The 16013-nt window shown below is 38.6% G+C and overlaps 1 protein-coding gene across 4 annotated transcripts in view; it reads left to right on the top strand.

Annotated features, from left to right (window-relative positions):
* ptpn13 (protein tyrosine phosphatase non-receptor type 13) overlaps positions 1-16013 on the top strand; it is a 124518-nt gene that overhangs the window by 70173 nt on the left and 38332 nt on the right. For 3 of the 4 annotated variants that reach the window (XM_057818186.1, XM_057818185.1, XM_057818183.1), the window contains exons 8-15: positions 3928-4020; positions 5779-5878; positions 9916-10129; positions 13700-13774; positions 13844-14012; positions 14097-14232; positions 14298-14436; positions 15023-15175. In XM_057818186.1, coding sequence (XP_057674169.1) covers positions 3928-4020; positions 5779-5878; positions 9916-10129; positions 13700-13774; positions 13844-14012; positions 14097-14232; positions 14298-14436; positions 15023-15175 — 1079 coding nt within the window. The remainder of the gene's footprint in view (positions 1-3927; positions 4021-5778; positions 5879-9915; positions 10130-13699; positions 13775-13843; positions 14013-14096; positions 14233-14297; positions 14437-15022; positions 15176-16013) is intronic. The other variant, XM_057818184.1, reaches the window with a different exon arrangement.

The raw sequence follows: 16013 nt of genomic DNA, 5'->3' as shown, positions 1-16013 counted from the left end.
CAGATCCACTTAATGAACATTGACAAATAATGGCATGTGATTAAGTTTAAGGTCATTCACACTCCGTTCCAGAAAGAAACTAAAATTAACAGATACCAGCAAGCTAAATACAACCCCTAGCAAAAAGTATGGAATCACCAGTCTTGGATGAGCATTCACTCAGACATTTTATTATGTAGAACAAATTCCGATAAAAAGCTTTAAAAATAATGAATTAGTTCAAAAGTGCAACTCTTTAGCATTCAGAAACAATTAAAGAAATGAATAAAAATGTGGTGGTCGGTAAATGTTACTTTTATAGAGCAAGTGCAGGGAATTAAATATAGAATCACTCCATTCTGAGGAAAAATATATGGAATCATGAGAAACAAAGAAATAACAATCAAAACACATTTCTAGTATTTAGTAGCACCACCTCTGGCTTTTATGACAGCTTACAGTCTCTGAGGCATGGACTTGATGAGTATTCTTCATCAATTTGGTGCCAACTCTCTTTTATTGCAGTTGCCAGATCATCCTTGCAGTTCAGAGCCTTGCTGTGGACCATTTTTTTCCCAATTTCCACCACAGGTTTTCAATAGGGTTGAGATCTGGGCTATTTGCAGGCAATGAAATTCACTGGATGAGTCTTTCTCCAAGGAATGCTTCAACAGTTTTAGCTCTGTGGCATGATGCATTGTCATTTGGAAAATGACAAACATATTTTCAATTGAAGGGATAAGAAAGCTGTCTAAAATTTCAATGTTTATTGAAGATTTAACCACAGCCATCTCCCCAGTGCCTTTGCCTGACATGCAGCCCCATATCATCAAGAACTGAGGGAATTTTTATGTTTTCTACAGGGAGTCATCTTTGTAAATCTCACTGGAACGGTACCAAACAAGAGTTCCAGCATCATCACCTTGTCCAATGCAGATTCTTGACTCATCACTGAAAATACTGCCCTTCATCCAGTCATTCACAGTCCATGATTGCCTCTCCTTAGCCCATTGCAGTCTTGTTCTTTTCTGTTTAGGTGTCAATGGTGGTTTCCTTTCAGCTTTCCTGTATGAAAATCCCATTTCCTATAGGCGATTTTGCACAGTTCTGCCACATACCTTGACTCCAGCTTCCTCCCATTTCTTTTTCATTTGTCTTGTTGTACATCTTCTGTTTTCAAGACATACGACCTTTAGTTGTTGGTCATGATGTTTGGATGTCTTCCTCAGTCTACCAGTATGCTTAACTTAAACAACCGTGCCATGCTGTTTGTACTTGGTCCAGATTTTTGAAACAGCTGACTGTGAACAGCCCACATCTTTGGCAACCATACGTGTAGCGTTACCTTCTTCAAAAAGTTTGATAATCCTCTCGTTGGTCTCAAGAGGCATCTCTCTTGTTGCAGTCATGATTCTTGTGAATCCACTTGGTCCAGCAGCCTTCCAAGGTGTGATAACTGCACTGTTTTTAACTGTTGACTAACGAGCAGATCTAATCTGAGGCAGGGGCCCAATTAAGGAATGGAAATTGACTGGGTGTGTCTGTATTTTCTACTCAAAATGGGAGAGACAGCGAGAAGCAAAAGTGGTTTTTGCCATGTGGCAAAAATGTTTTGCTATGCGGAATTTTTTTTGCCATGTGGCAAAATGTTTTTGCCATGTGGCATTTTTTTTGCCATTTGGCAAAAATGTTTTGCCATGTGGCAAAAATGTTTTGCCATGTGGCATTTTTTTTTTGCCATGTGGCAAAAATTTTTTGCCATGTGGCAAAACATTTTTGCCATGTGGCATTTTTTTTTGCCATGTTGCAAAATATTTTTGCCATGTGGCATTTTTTTTGCCATGTTGCAAAATATTTTTGCCATGTGGCATTTTTTTTGCCATGTGGCAATTTTTTTTGCCATGTGGCAAAATATTTTTGCCATGTGGCATTTTTTTTGCCATGTTGCAAAATATTTTTGCCATGTGGCATTTTTATGCCATGTGGCAAAATGGATTTTGCCATGTGGCATTTTTATTTTCGCCATGTGGTATTTTTTTTTTTTTTTTGGTAGGTGGCAAAATGTATTTTGGTTTGTGGGGGGTGTATGGCATTTTTGGGGTATATGGCTGTTTTTCAGGCCATATAAGTCCATGCCATTGACGGCTCTGCACGTCCAAATTTTACTTTAAATTTAGATGGCAGAAAAACTGTGTGGCGATGATTTTTGACCATACACTTTACATTAGAGCTTATTGACCTTCAACTGGCACCCAAGTAAGGCTCTGCCATTGACGTCTATGCACGTCCAAATTTTATTTTCATCTTAAATGGCAAAAAAACGTGTGGCTGTAATTTTTGGCCATACACTTTACATTAGAGCTTATCGACGTTCAATTGGCACCCAAGTAACGTTCTGCCATTGACGGCTATTCACGTCCAAATTTTATTTTCATTTTAAATGGAGTGATACCATATTTTTGTCTTCATATTGGAGTGCTTCTATATTTATTTCCATGCACTTGCTGTATAAAAGTAACATTTACTGACCACCACAATGTTTTTGTTCATTTCTTTTAGTGTTTCTGAATGCTAAAGAGTTGCAATTTTGAACTAATTCATTATTTTTTTCAAGCTTTTTATCTGAGTTAGTTCTACATGATAAAATGTTTGAGTGAGTGCTCGTCCGAGACTGGTGATTCCATACTTTTGCTCGGAGTTGTAGTATGACTAGCCATTAATGAAACGATGAAATGAAAATACAATATTTACAAAATATTAGGGCTGTCAAATGATTAAAATTTTTAATCGAGTTAATTACAGCTTAAAAATTAGTCATAATTAATCGCAATTAATCGCAATTCAAACCATCTATAAAATATGCCATATTTTTCTGTAAATTATTGTTGGAATGGAAAGATAAGACATAAGATTGATATATACATTCAACATACGGTACATAAGTACTGTATTTGTTTATTATAACAATAAATCAACAAGATGGCATTAACATTATTAACATTCTGTTAAAGCGATCCATGGATAGAAAGACTTGTAGTTCTTAAAAGATAAATGTTAGTACAAGTTATAGAAATTTTATATTAAAACCCCTCTTAATGTTTTCGTTTTAATAACATTTGTCAAATGTTCAATCAAAAAATAAACTAGTAGCCCGCCATTGTTGATGTCAATAATTACACAATGCTCATGGGTGCTTAAGCCCAGTCGCACCCATGCGCCAGCAGAGGGCGCCAAAACTCCAAAAAACACAAGTAACAAGTAACATTGCACTGTGCTGTCATTTTAATCTGTTTGAGCGGGGCATGTGCGTTAATTGTGTCAAATATTTTAACGTGATTAATTTAAAAAATTAATTGCCGCGCTTTATTGCGATTATTTTGACAGCCCTACAAAATATGCAAGATTTACAAAATACATAATGTTATTTTGGTGATGAAAATGAGGAGCATGTCCAACTAGAGCAGTGAGTGATGAAACTGCAAACAAAAAAATGGTTGATGTGTTAAGGTTGACACAGTGTGTCATCTTGTCAGAAGAAGGTTTCAGAAGTTAAAAACAAAAACAATAACAAACTTGAGCAATGACATAGAAATGCCATGCATTTAAGTTATGTGACCTCAGAGTGATACTGAAGAGCAGGACTTTCAAGTTTTGACAAACTCATCAGAGTGGAATTTGTTTTATTCATTATGTACAGTACATTTACTACTCGTTCTGCCAGTGGGCCAAGACAACACATGACACTGGCATTCTTTCACATCTAATCCATTTTTGACTGTTTATCAACCCACTGATGAACAACCTCGACCACTGTGAATGAGGTAGACTGTTAAAACACACCAACCTCCCATGTTTAAGAACAAATAATGTTGACAAAACATGCCAGTAACCGCAACAACAGTCCCCTACACAATGCTGGTTAATTTTAATCTTTTTCCTTCTCTTTAGAACCGAATCTCACGCACCACAGGCATCACAGTGATTATAGCTCCTCCAGTGAAAGCCCCTCGGTTACCTCCTCTGATCCTGACTACAGGCAAGGTAAACTTTCTTTGTTGTTCCAATCTTAAGCATAGGGAGAGTTTGACTTTTGGGGCAGGGAGGGCACAACATGTTGATGACCCCGAAATGCAGTGTCAGCAATAAAATTAACTTACAAGAATATTTATAATTGACAATGAGCGTTTTTTTGTTTCCCATCATTCTTGAGGGGAATTTAAAATCAGGCTGCTGAGGCAATACTTTTCACCAAGATCGTCATCCATTGAATATGGTACGCCCGCCGGTGTCATGCCAATGTAGTTACCACCGTCAAAAATTGTATCCCCTGGGCGGAGCCATATGGAGGTAGATTTGTGTTTTTTATTATTCAATCAAAAAAAGTTGCTTCAATAAAAACAAAAAAAGAAAAAAAAAGCTTCAATCAAAATATATTTTTCAACCCCCCCAAAAAAATCGCTTCAATAAAAACAAAAATGTGTTTGGATGCAAAAATAAATTTGAAACTCAAAAAAACTTTTTAAAAAAATGCATGTGAAAGCTATTTTTCTTTTTATATATCTTATATATTTATATCTTTTATTTATTTATTTGATTAAAGTCAAGTAAAAAATATATATTTTAAAAAAGAAAAATCACTTCAATAAAAAAAAAAAAAGAAAAAATTCAATCATGGAAAAAGTTTTTGAATGCGAAAAAATATTTTCAATCAAAGAAAAAAATCATTTGAAAAATAAAATTGCCCTTCCCTAATATTTATTTTTTTAAATGAAAATTATATGCAAAGTAAATGACTGTCTCAGGTGCTAGTCACATGATCTGTTCGAAAAATAATTTTGACCAAATAATTTTTTTGTTCATTTCATTTTTGTTGCTGTTTTATTGCTTTACAATTTGTATTAGGGCTGTCAAACGATTAAAATTTTTAATCGAGTTAATTACAGCTTAAAAATTAATTGATCGTAATTAATCGCAATTCAAACCATCTATAAAATATGCCATATTTTTCTGTAAATTGTTGGAATGGAAAGATAAGACACAAGATGGATATATACATTCAACATATAGTGCATAAGTACTATATTTGTTCATTATAACAATAAATCAACAAGATTGCGTTAACATTATTAACATTCTGTTAAAGCGATCCATGGATAGAAAGACTTGTAGTTCTTAAAAGATAAATGTTAGTACAAGTTATAGAAATTTTATATAAAAATTTTATATTAATGTTTTCGTTTTAATAAAATTTGTAAAATTTTCAATTGAAAAATAAACTAGTAGCCCGCCATTGTTGATGTCAATAATTACACAATGCTCATGAGTGCTGAAGCCCATAAAAGCAGTCGCACCCAAGCGCCAGCAGAGGGTGGCAAAACTCCAAAAGACACAAGTAACAAGTGGACATTGCACTTTGCTGTCATTTTAATCTGTTTGAGCGGGGCATGTGCATTAATTGCGTCAAATATTTTAACATGATTAATTTTTAAAAATTAATTACCGCCCGTTAACGCGATAATTTTTACAGCCCTAATTTATGTAAATCTATATATATATATATATATATATATATATATATATATATGTGTGTGTATATGTATAGGAAAGTCAATTACATGCCATGACACTTTTCGGCTACAAGGGAGGGCCTGGTCCCCGTTAAAATATGCTTGTTATCTTAAGCCCTTGTTTTCTTCAGCTGGCATAATTATTTCATCACATGTTGATGCAGGTGAACCGCACGGCGCGATCCCGGTGCCTTTAACATATTACACTTTTTTCCTCCCGTGTCATCCACAGGGAAGAAAACGTCTGACGCGAAACGATTTGGCTCTCAGCTAGGACTCTCTTCAGAACATGATTCCCTCTCCATCACTAGTCATAACACACAGAGGCACAGGTAAGAGGAGCCAAAGGATGCCATCTTATAGAGTCAATAGACACACAATTCAAAAGAATTGTGATAAATCTATCCCCAACAGTCATACAAGTGTAAAATGATGCAATACTTTATTCAATTTGACTTCTGAGACACACATCGAATTCCAACTTTATAGAATGCAACCATGTGTATGTTAAGCTGTCTTGCGTAAGAAATTTTCCACCTGAGCTACGAAACATCTGCGTAGCTGGTAAGTGGCAGATAAGAGTACAAACACACAGCGGGTGTTGCAAAGCAGGGTCAACCCCCATGCTTGGCCAGTGAGGTCATCGGATGTACTGAAGCTTCCACACTGAGCAACCTCTATCTCCCTAATCTATGGGTATTAGAGAGCAGATCTGCCTGTTGCTTACGGGGAAACAATGTTTCCACTTTGTTACAGAGCACAAGAAACCCTTCACAAACGCTGTGAATGTCATTTTGCTAAATTCTTTACCACTTAGTAGGGTTGTTCCGATCATGTTTTTTTGCTCCCGATCCGATCCCGATCGTTTTAGTTTGATTATCTGAGGATCCCGATATTTCCCGATCCGATTGCTTTTTTTTTGTGCTCCCGATTCAATTCCAATCATTCCCGATAATTTTTCCCTATCATATACATTTTGGCAATGCATTAAGAAAAAAATGAATAAAACTGGGATGAATGTACCTGTATTTGTTTATTATGACAATAAATCCTCAAGATGGCATTTACATTACTAACATTCTTTCTGTGAGAGGGATCCACGGATAGAAAGACTTGTAAATCTTAAAGGATAAATGTGACTTTGTATATTGTGACTAAATATTGCCATCTAGTGTATTTGTTGAGCTTTCAGTAAATGATGCTGTAGCCATTTAACTGTTCTGCCCAAATGCATGATGGGAAGTCCAACCATGACTGTGCGTAGTGGCACCAATTGATATATCTTCTCTGCGTTGGGAAATAACATAGGGTGTAAAGAAAAATATCATCTATTACCTTTCTTCCCCACATTGCTTTCCCACGATATTTCTAATTGATGAGAGAGGGAATTTAAGGCTATAGCCAATTAAAAAAAGGCTCCAAAGACTGCCTAAATTTACTCTACTCATTTTACGCTGTCTTTTGGCTCTATATATAGGTAAGTCGGCGCCATTATAGATCGAACGTGACAATGCGTGAACGGGTCGTGCAGCGCATGCGTTAATTGCGTTAAATATTTTGATTAATTTTTTTAAAATTCATTTCCGCCGTTGACGCGATAAATTTGATAGCCAAAACGAAAGACTCTGGATGAGTGTAAGACATTTTGTCTGTAACGTTAAATACAATTAGAAAACGATTTAATTAAAAAATATAGATACATTAAAAAAAGGAATGCCCGATATTTTTTTGCCGATTCCGATACTTTGAAAATGACGTGATCGGACCCGATCGATCTGGATCATTACGACTTAGTTGTTGTTTTTTTCTGACTGAATTTTTTAATGATTATTTTTTTAATAGCATGCACTCTATTCTACAGAGCCCATGACATGGATGGGAAAAAAAATAAAAAATAACTCACCCGCACGCTCACAAGCTTGTCATTGAAAAGCATTAAAAGGCGTTAAATGGATTTGACAACCCCTGTATAGTTTCTATAATATACAGTCGTCCTTCAAATTTTTATCAACCCCCATTAGTTGCTACTTAGTTGAACAGGATTTGAAATTCTCCACATCAGCAAATTTCCCGTAATTTTCGGACTTAAAGCCTCTACTTTTTTCCCTCGTTTTGAATTCTGCGGCTTATAGGCCACTGTGGTTTATTTGTTGATTTATTTGGGTTAATAGGTAACACTATTTGACGGCGGTGTCATAAGACTACCATAAGACGGTCATAATTATGACATGCAAGGGCGTAGGTTTGCATAGGTAGGGACATAACACTACCAATTTTTCAGGATGCTCAGATTATCCCCAACAACTTTTAAGCAACCATATTTGCATTATATAATGACTTTAGTTATATAGGTAATTTAGATTGTCTTCCTGTATGTTGTAAGAATAGAATTTATTCTACCATTATTAAGTGAATTACAGTACTTTCCTTATGCTCAGACTTACTTTTCACTCGCTGAATGTGCCAGTCCATCTTTTCCCTCAAACACACGTTTGATTGGCTGATGACTTGAACCCCCCCCCCCCCCCCCCCCGACACACACACACGCATTCACAGCCCAACAGAAATACAACATGCCGTCTCCCCCGCCCCCTTCGAAGACGAGGAATTTTAGAAGTTTTTTTCTGCCAGCAGCAGCCACTGTAAGTTATGTAAAAAGACGTCAATATTGTGGAGGTGGGGAACACATCGGTAATTTTGCTACTGCTACAGTGCTTAAAGTCAATTTTACTCACTTGGATTTCTTGAAATAGGAAAACAGCTAGCTGAAAATAAGCTTAACAGACTTATTTTAAGCAAAAAGTTTGTATATTTAATTTTGAAAGCTTATTTTAAGCAAAAAGTTTGTATATTTAATCTTAAAAGAAAAACTTGTTTGTCAGCAATGTTCTTGATTGAAGAATATTGTTCAAAACATAATTTGAAAGCATTTTTTTTCTTGATTTAGGTGAAAAATGACTTTTAGATGTATCAGCTCAATATTAACAAATATTTACTTAAAATGGAAGAATCTGACGCATTAATCTGTTAACTAGCCTTTAAATTATTTGACTACATTTAACAAAAATTATCAGATTAAGATGTTATAAATTTGAGGTGTGAAAGTTAATACAGGTCAATACAGATTTACTTTGTATTAATCATTTAGCCCATGAATTAATAAGGTTCATATTGGTGAGAAATGTAGACCTGACCCCCATTCAACCAATCTGTTTGGTTTTATTAATGTCCCGTCCCCAGCAAAAAGTGTACATGCAGGTTATGCTGTTATATTGTCCCTACCAAAATTGAGACCAAACTTTCACCCTTGATGACATGACACTATCATTGGCATTAATGAATGCTTATTTGTGATAAATGTCATTAAGTATCATCCGGCAAACCATGTCACCAACACCATTTACTTTATGCCTCCCTAGCATGCATTGCAGCGCTACAGATATATAAATAACAATCAAAATTCATGTTCTGTGCTAATTATTTCTTCAGTTACTGTTCCAGTTGTTTCATTAATTGTTAGCTAAGGTATTTGGTAACGCTTTATTTGACAGTGGTGCCATAAAACTCTCATAAGACCATCATAATTATGACATGAGACTGCCATGAGCATTCATGAATGCTGATGACAGATGTCATTTTGTGTCATCCGGCAAATTATCTCACTTCTAAATTGATGTAAAAGATCCGAGCTGGACATAATGTAAATGGTGTTAGTGACATCATTTAGTCGTAAGCATTCATGAATGCTCATGCCAGTGTAACGTCATAATTATGATGGTCTTATGAGAGTTTAATGGTACCACTGTCGAATAAAGTGTTACCAAATACCGTAGCTAGCAATTAATGAAACAACTGGAACAGTAACTGAAGAAATAATTGGCACAGAACATGAATTTTGACTGTTATTTACATCTGTAGCGCTGCAATGCATGCTAGGAGGCATGTTGGACGATAACAGTTTTGACAGCAGGTGGCAGCAGAAGTTGACTGTCTTCCTTAAATGAAGATTCTTCAAACAATGAAGCTTTGAAGCCAATTTGTTCAAAGCTTCATGGTGCTTCATTTGACAATCTCATGATGCCGCTGTCAAATAAAGTTTTACCGATTAATATCTTTTGGTAAAAACATCCCATAATACAGTGAGCACAGCTGCGGCTCATAGTCCAGTGCAGCTTATCTATGACCAAATTCTATTTTCGTGTCAAATTTGGTTGGTGGCGGCTTATAGTCAGGTGCACCTTATCGTCCGAAAATTACGGGAAATACAAATTGAACAGCATGCCAGGCGTTCAATCCATTTTAACTAAAGGAGGCTAGCAATTAATGTGTAGACCTTCCCAATTCTCATTTGTTATTCACTTGCATGTAGGCAATATGAAGGTGCAACTGATGAAGGTCTGTCAGGAGCTGAGCTTCTCCTCCAGAAGCAGGAAGAAGAAGTGCAGCGCCTGCAGGCTCACCTGGCCAACAGATTATCCCGCGCCAATTTGTACTCCTTGGATGATCCCTTGGCTGCTCCTCACACATCTTTGATGGACCTTCAGGACCCGCTGTACACTTCACTGCCACTGCGTAGACCTAAGGTCCTTATTTTCATTTTAATACTGGCTAAATACAGTGCTGACAGCGCACATAATAACCTCTGGTGATGATTAAGGTTATTGTCATCTTTTGAGTGAAATCTTGCTTCGACCACTAATTAACTCACATTTGAGGACAAAATGTTAAACTTTTTGATGTCAATCTGCAATCATGACTTCATGCTTTTTCCTTAACTCGTTGACTGCCTTTGACGGTGATAGACCAACCAGAGTTGGTTTAAAAATTCGCTGATTTTAAATTGACCTCCCAATACATTTAGCATATCACCACTTGAAACTAGGGTTGTTACAATACATTAAAATGATGATATGTCGCGATACTTCGTATCCCAAAAGGTTACCGATATGCTCCCAGCAAGAATCGATATACCGTTTCAAAAAGGTGTCACTAACCGGCTTCGAGCAAAATTTTCCACTAGAACACTGTTAACGTTAACTCATTTGCTGTCATCGCCTGCGCAAGACATCTATATAATTTTGAATGGAAGCAGTGTGACCAAATTGTTTTTCTTGGTCACTAATGCAGTTGGCGTTTGGTACTTAAAGTTAACAATGATTGACAGGTTTGTAGCTTTGATCTGGCCTGAGACTCCTCGGTAGCGCTACGTTCAAAGGCACAAATGTGTTAATCATCGTTAAGCTTGGTACACAGCCTGAAGTGTGCTATGGCAACAATACTCTGTTTTCTATTGAACCATTCCATACGCCCTCTTCGATTCAATACGCAAATGCATTCAATCCAATTGAAAAAGCTCCCAAAATGTATATTCCGAACTATATTTTATGGTCTCTCTCACTGTAATGTCCGGCTCATCTTTGCCTTGTAAAAAAAAGCTATGAGGAGGCTCCTCCCCGCTAGCAACATCCCCTCCACTGCTCCCCCAAACTGCCTGAATTGCAGGAGACGTGGCGCACGAGGATCATTGCTCGTGAGGAAAGACAGAAGCTAAATGAGGCGACTTGCCGGTTTCAACATCGTACAGATCGGTTGTGTGGCAGCATTTTGGGTTTGCTGATACGCTATACCCACTAGTACATACCAATGTACTAGTACATGCCAATGGGAAAACCCATTGGCAGTGTATCACATACTTGTTCTCCCCACTGTATTTAACAAAGACTGTCTGTTACGTCCCACGGACGGCTCGCTGAGGGCGTAACATAAAACAAGCCACAAGTTTACAAGTGGACACAAATTTATTTACACAAATCAAACTCGCAATGAACAATGGATACAAAATACTGGGAAGCGCGGCTTCAGGGTAAGCCCAGGCCGAAACAACAAACAAAAGGAATCTGCACTTAAACCCCACCCGCTAACTAAACCCTGAACGTAAAAAGGAAATAGAGAAAAGACAGCCACTACCCTAGCTTCTTACACTAAACAAAACAGGAGAAAACGGGTTCAACAGAAATGGCAGCTTACCCCTACTGCTTCAGTGCTCTTATTTATAGTGGTGAACAAAAACGATCCAATAACGAATAAACACAAAACCTCAATGAAAAAGCGGGAGTGTATCAAACTAGCGATCAAATGCACAAGAGAGTGAATGGCAAGCAAACAGCTGGCGAGGAAGACCGCAGCAGGAATGCTGTCAAATGCAACCTCCCATAGTGTTGAGAGCGGCAGGTTTTTGAAGCTTGGCACCCTTTCTTCGTGGCCAATCAGCGGCGGCGGCGGCGACGTCGTCGGTCCGTCCGGCGTCGGATCAGCTTTCGTCACAGTGGGAGGGGAAGCAGCCAGCTGGCAGAGATGAGGATCAGCTGACTCTTGGCTTCTCAGAATAAAACAGTTAAATGGCCAGGGCCGTCAAACTGTATTTCTGGATATGTACAGCAATGCCTGCCAATATATTTTTGCTGACTTGGCTGCTACGATTAGCCTCGGTTTGACACCAGACAGCTTAACACCCTGGGACACAGAGAGCTAACTCACGGTTACATGATGAACAATGAGTGGCAAATTAAGAGCACTGTACTTGAAACTCCTCCTGTTTCTGAAAGTCGATTGTGAAATGCTGGTGTTGTGCAGTAATGAGCAGACGTGACTTCTGTGGTGTTTGTTAACTTTTTTTAATGCCCGACAACACTCCCGCGCACACACTAGATACCATCAAATAGTAACCTAGATGTTCTACGTTAGATCCCCCCAAGTCCCATGCCATTGGCTGCGTGAGCCCAGAGTGATCATGGGAAGCGTAGTCCATATACTACATCGATGAATTAAAAACCGCCATGACTGAACGGATGTTAAGCAGGCCAAGTCAATCCATCCTAGTGACTATACACTCACCGGCCACTTTATTAGGTACACCATGCTAGTAACGGGTTGGACCCCCTTTTGCCTTCAGAACTGCCTCAATTCTTTGTGGCATAGATTCAACAAGGTGCTGGAAGCATTCCTCAGAGAGTTTGGTCCATATCAACATGAAGGCATCACACAGCTGGTGCAGATTTGTCGGCTGCACATCCATGATGCGAATCTCCCGTTCCACCACATCCCAAAGATGCTCTATTGGATTGAGATCTGGTGACTGTGGAGGCCAGTGGAGTACAGTGAACTCATTGTCATGTTCAAGAAACCAGTCTGAGATGATTCCAGCTTTATGACATGGTGCATTATCCTGCTGAAAGTAGCCATCAGAAGTTGTGTACATTGTGGTCATAAAGGGATGGACATTTTCAGCAACAATACTCAGGTTGGCTGTGGCGTTCCAACAATGCTCAATTGGTTGGTACCAAGGGGCCCAAAGAGTGCCAAGAAAATATCCCCCACACCATTACACCACCACCACCAGCCTGAACCATTGATACAAGGCAGGATGGATCCATGCTTTCATGTTGTTGACGCCAAATTCTGACCCTACCATCCGAACGTCGCAGCAGAAATCGAGACTCATCAGACCAGGCAACGTTTTTCCAATCTTCTATTGTCCAATTTCGATGAGCTTGTGCAAATTGTAGCCTCAGTTTCCTGTTCTTAGCTGAAAGGAGTGGCACCCGGCGTGGTCTTCTGCTGCTGTAGCCCATCTGCCTCAAAGTTCAACGTACTGTGCGTTCAGAGATGCTCTTCTGCCTACCTTGGTTGTAACGGGTGGTTATTTGAGTCACTGTTGCCTTTCTATCAGCTTGAACCAGTCTGGCCATTCTCCTCTGACCTCTGGCATCAACAAGGCATTTCTGCTCACAGAACTGCCGCTCACTGGATATTTTTTCTTTTTCGGACCATTCTCTGTAAACACTAGAGATGGTTGTGCGTGAAAATCCCAGTAGCTCAGCAGTTTCTGAAGTACTCAGACCAGCCCTTCTGGCACCAACAACCATGCCACCTTCAAAGTCACTCAAATCAGATGGACTTGGACCACAAATAGGATGTTTTGCTCATGTGGTAAACATACATGATAAGAAAATAATAGCAATCAACAGTGTGCAATTTTCATTGAATGGCACAATATGGAATGGAAGAGACTCACATGGCTGATGAAAAGTTGTCATTTGAAGTGTGTAGCCATACTACTGTATTTCTAATTTATTTTCTTTATATTTTGACAGCAGTATCACGGGCCAGAATTTGTGAAGATGGCCAGTGAGCCCAGCGTTGCACTCAACGTTTCCTCTTCCATAATGGTGGGAATGCATCTTTATGTTGTTAAAACAGACACTTTTATTATTCAAAACGATTATTTCTGATTTTAGAAGCGTAAGGGTGATGAAGTTCAGAGAAAGGTGGGTGTGGTGCTGCTCAACGGCCAGAAACTGGAGCTAAACTGTGACGTCAAGGCCTCGTGTAAAGACGCCTTGGATATGGTGATTGCCCACGTGGGCTTGATAGAACGCCATCTCTTCGGCCTAGCCTACCTGATGGGTATAACGCTCTGTTCCGTGGGCATTGTTGGGGGGGGGATTGCTTGAGGTCTTGCATTGATGAAGTTTCCCTCCATTGACACAGATAACGAGTTTTTCTTCGTTAATCCTGATGCCAAGCTGTCCAAAGTTGCGCCTGAGACATGGAAGAAGAAACCCGACGTGCCTTTTAACCTTTTTCTCCGTATCAAGTTTTTCGTCGATGACGTCAACCTGATTCAGTGAGTTTTTATGAAATTAACTGAACTGCATGCTCATATGATTTAATTCTCTCTTTGGATAACAGACATGTGATGACCAAACATCAGTACTATCTGCAGCTGAGGAAGGACATTCTGGACGAGAGGATGCGCTGCGACATGGAAAATGCCATTTTGTTGGCCTCGTTGGGGCTTCAGGCAGAATTTGGTGACTACCAGCCTGAGGTACTCGATTTTTTTATTTGTGTCAAGACCTAAATGTTTGGACAAAATCATTATGGGGCAAATATGAGGACACAACAGCCAGATTATCTTGACATGTGTAGGGCTGCAGCTATCGATTATTTTAGTAGTTGATTAATCGATGAGCTAGTTCGAATAATCGAGTAATTGCATAATGAACATAAAACATTAAAATTCCTGAGCTGAGCCTCAAAATGTGTAAAAAAAATAAATAAATAAATGAGGATCTAAGTACAACAAAAGAACAACTGGCTAACTTACATAGCAAAGGTCCGCTAGCTTAAATGCTATAAAATGCTAACTTTTTTGGGGGGGTTCAAACACATATTCCCACAAAAACAGCAACAAATATACCAATAAGCTAAATTACAATTGGATTTTTAAAAAATTAAAAAAAAAAAAAAAAAAAACATTCGCTCAAACAAAATTCAATTTAAATCATTTTTCTAATCAAATTACTCGAGTTAATCGATTCATCGTCGCCGCATTTAACATATGTACCTGGTCGTGGAGGTTACATTATACTCCTTTTAACTTGGAATGACAAATGTTTCTCTCTCTGCAAAAGCTCCACGGAAAGACCTACTTCCGAGTGGAGCACTATCTGCCTGTGTCAGTTTTGGACAAGATAGACCAGACGACGATAAAGGAAGAGCTGCCGAAACTTCACAGCAACTACTACGGAGCATCTGAGTCAGATGCAGAGTTTGAGTTCCTCAAGGTCTGTTAATGCAAAATATGTCGATACAGTAGAAGCTTTGTGGAAGCCTTTTCTTACCTGTCCTGTTTAGCTGCTTATGCACAGAGAATTTGAGTGCCCTTATGGTCTGTACAGTTTTAATGTTTCACATGGGTACTTGATATACTCCCATTGTGGTTATTCATCATGTTTTATGTATTTGGAGAAAGCAGCAAGCAGGAAGGGGTTATGTGGGGACAGAAAGGAAGGAACCAGACAGAAAAGGAGAAGAACAAACAACAACCACAAAGACACTATTACAGACCTATGCTACGTATGAACATAGTGGTGCTATCGTTAGCTAATTCTATTTACCTGTGAAGACCATGTGGGGTTGCTGATAGTCAAAAGGTGACGTGATTAGGCGTACACAATTCAGCAATGTGAGGTGGAGAACCCAGTATTATGAAGATGTTAGATTTGAAGCTAGGTTTATGTACACCTAGCTTGGCTAAAAAGAACACGCAAGACGTCAATGTAGCTTTTGTGGGAGTTTGTATCTGCTCCCCAGTTGCTGTGATAGCAACCCTCTTTATTCAGGGACAGACAATAGGATGGGAGGGGCAGGAAAGCAACATGGAACATAGAATAGAATACATAGGCTACATGGGGGCCACATGGCCCAGGACAAATGAAAGGCTAACTTGACAGACGTTATACTATCTGTTGACTAACTATTATAAAGAAAGCGTAAATGTAAACTGTACTGGTATGCACAATAATTCTAACAGTATATCACCTGTACGGTACGGTAAGTATGGTGACATCCTATTCTATGCTACCTGATCGCTAATCCTGGCAGCGACAATATCTCTACCTG

This window comes from Corythoichthys intestinalis, chromosome 17 (assembly GCF_030265065.1).
Source record: "Corythoichthys intestinalis isolate RoL2023-P3 chromosome 17, ASM3026506v1, whole genome shotgun sequence".
NCBI classification, from domain to species: domain Eukaryota; kingdom Metazoa; phylum Chordata; class Actinopteri; order Syngnathiformes; family Syngnathidae; genus Corythoichthys; species Corythoichthys intestinalis.
The sequence above is the reverse complement of the archived record's forward strand: the minus strand, read 5'-3'. Positions and strand labels throughout refer to the sequence as shown.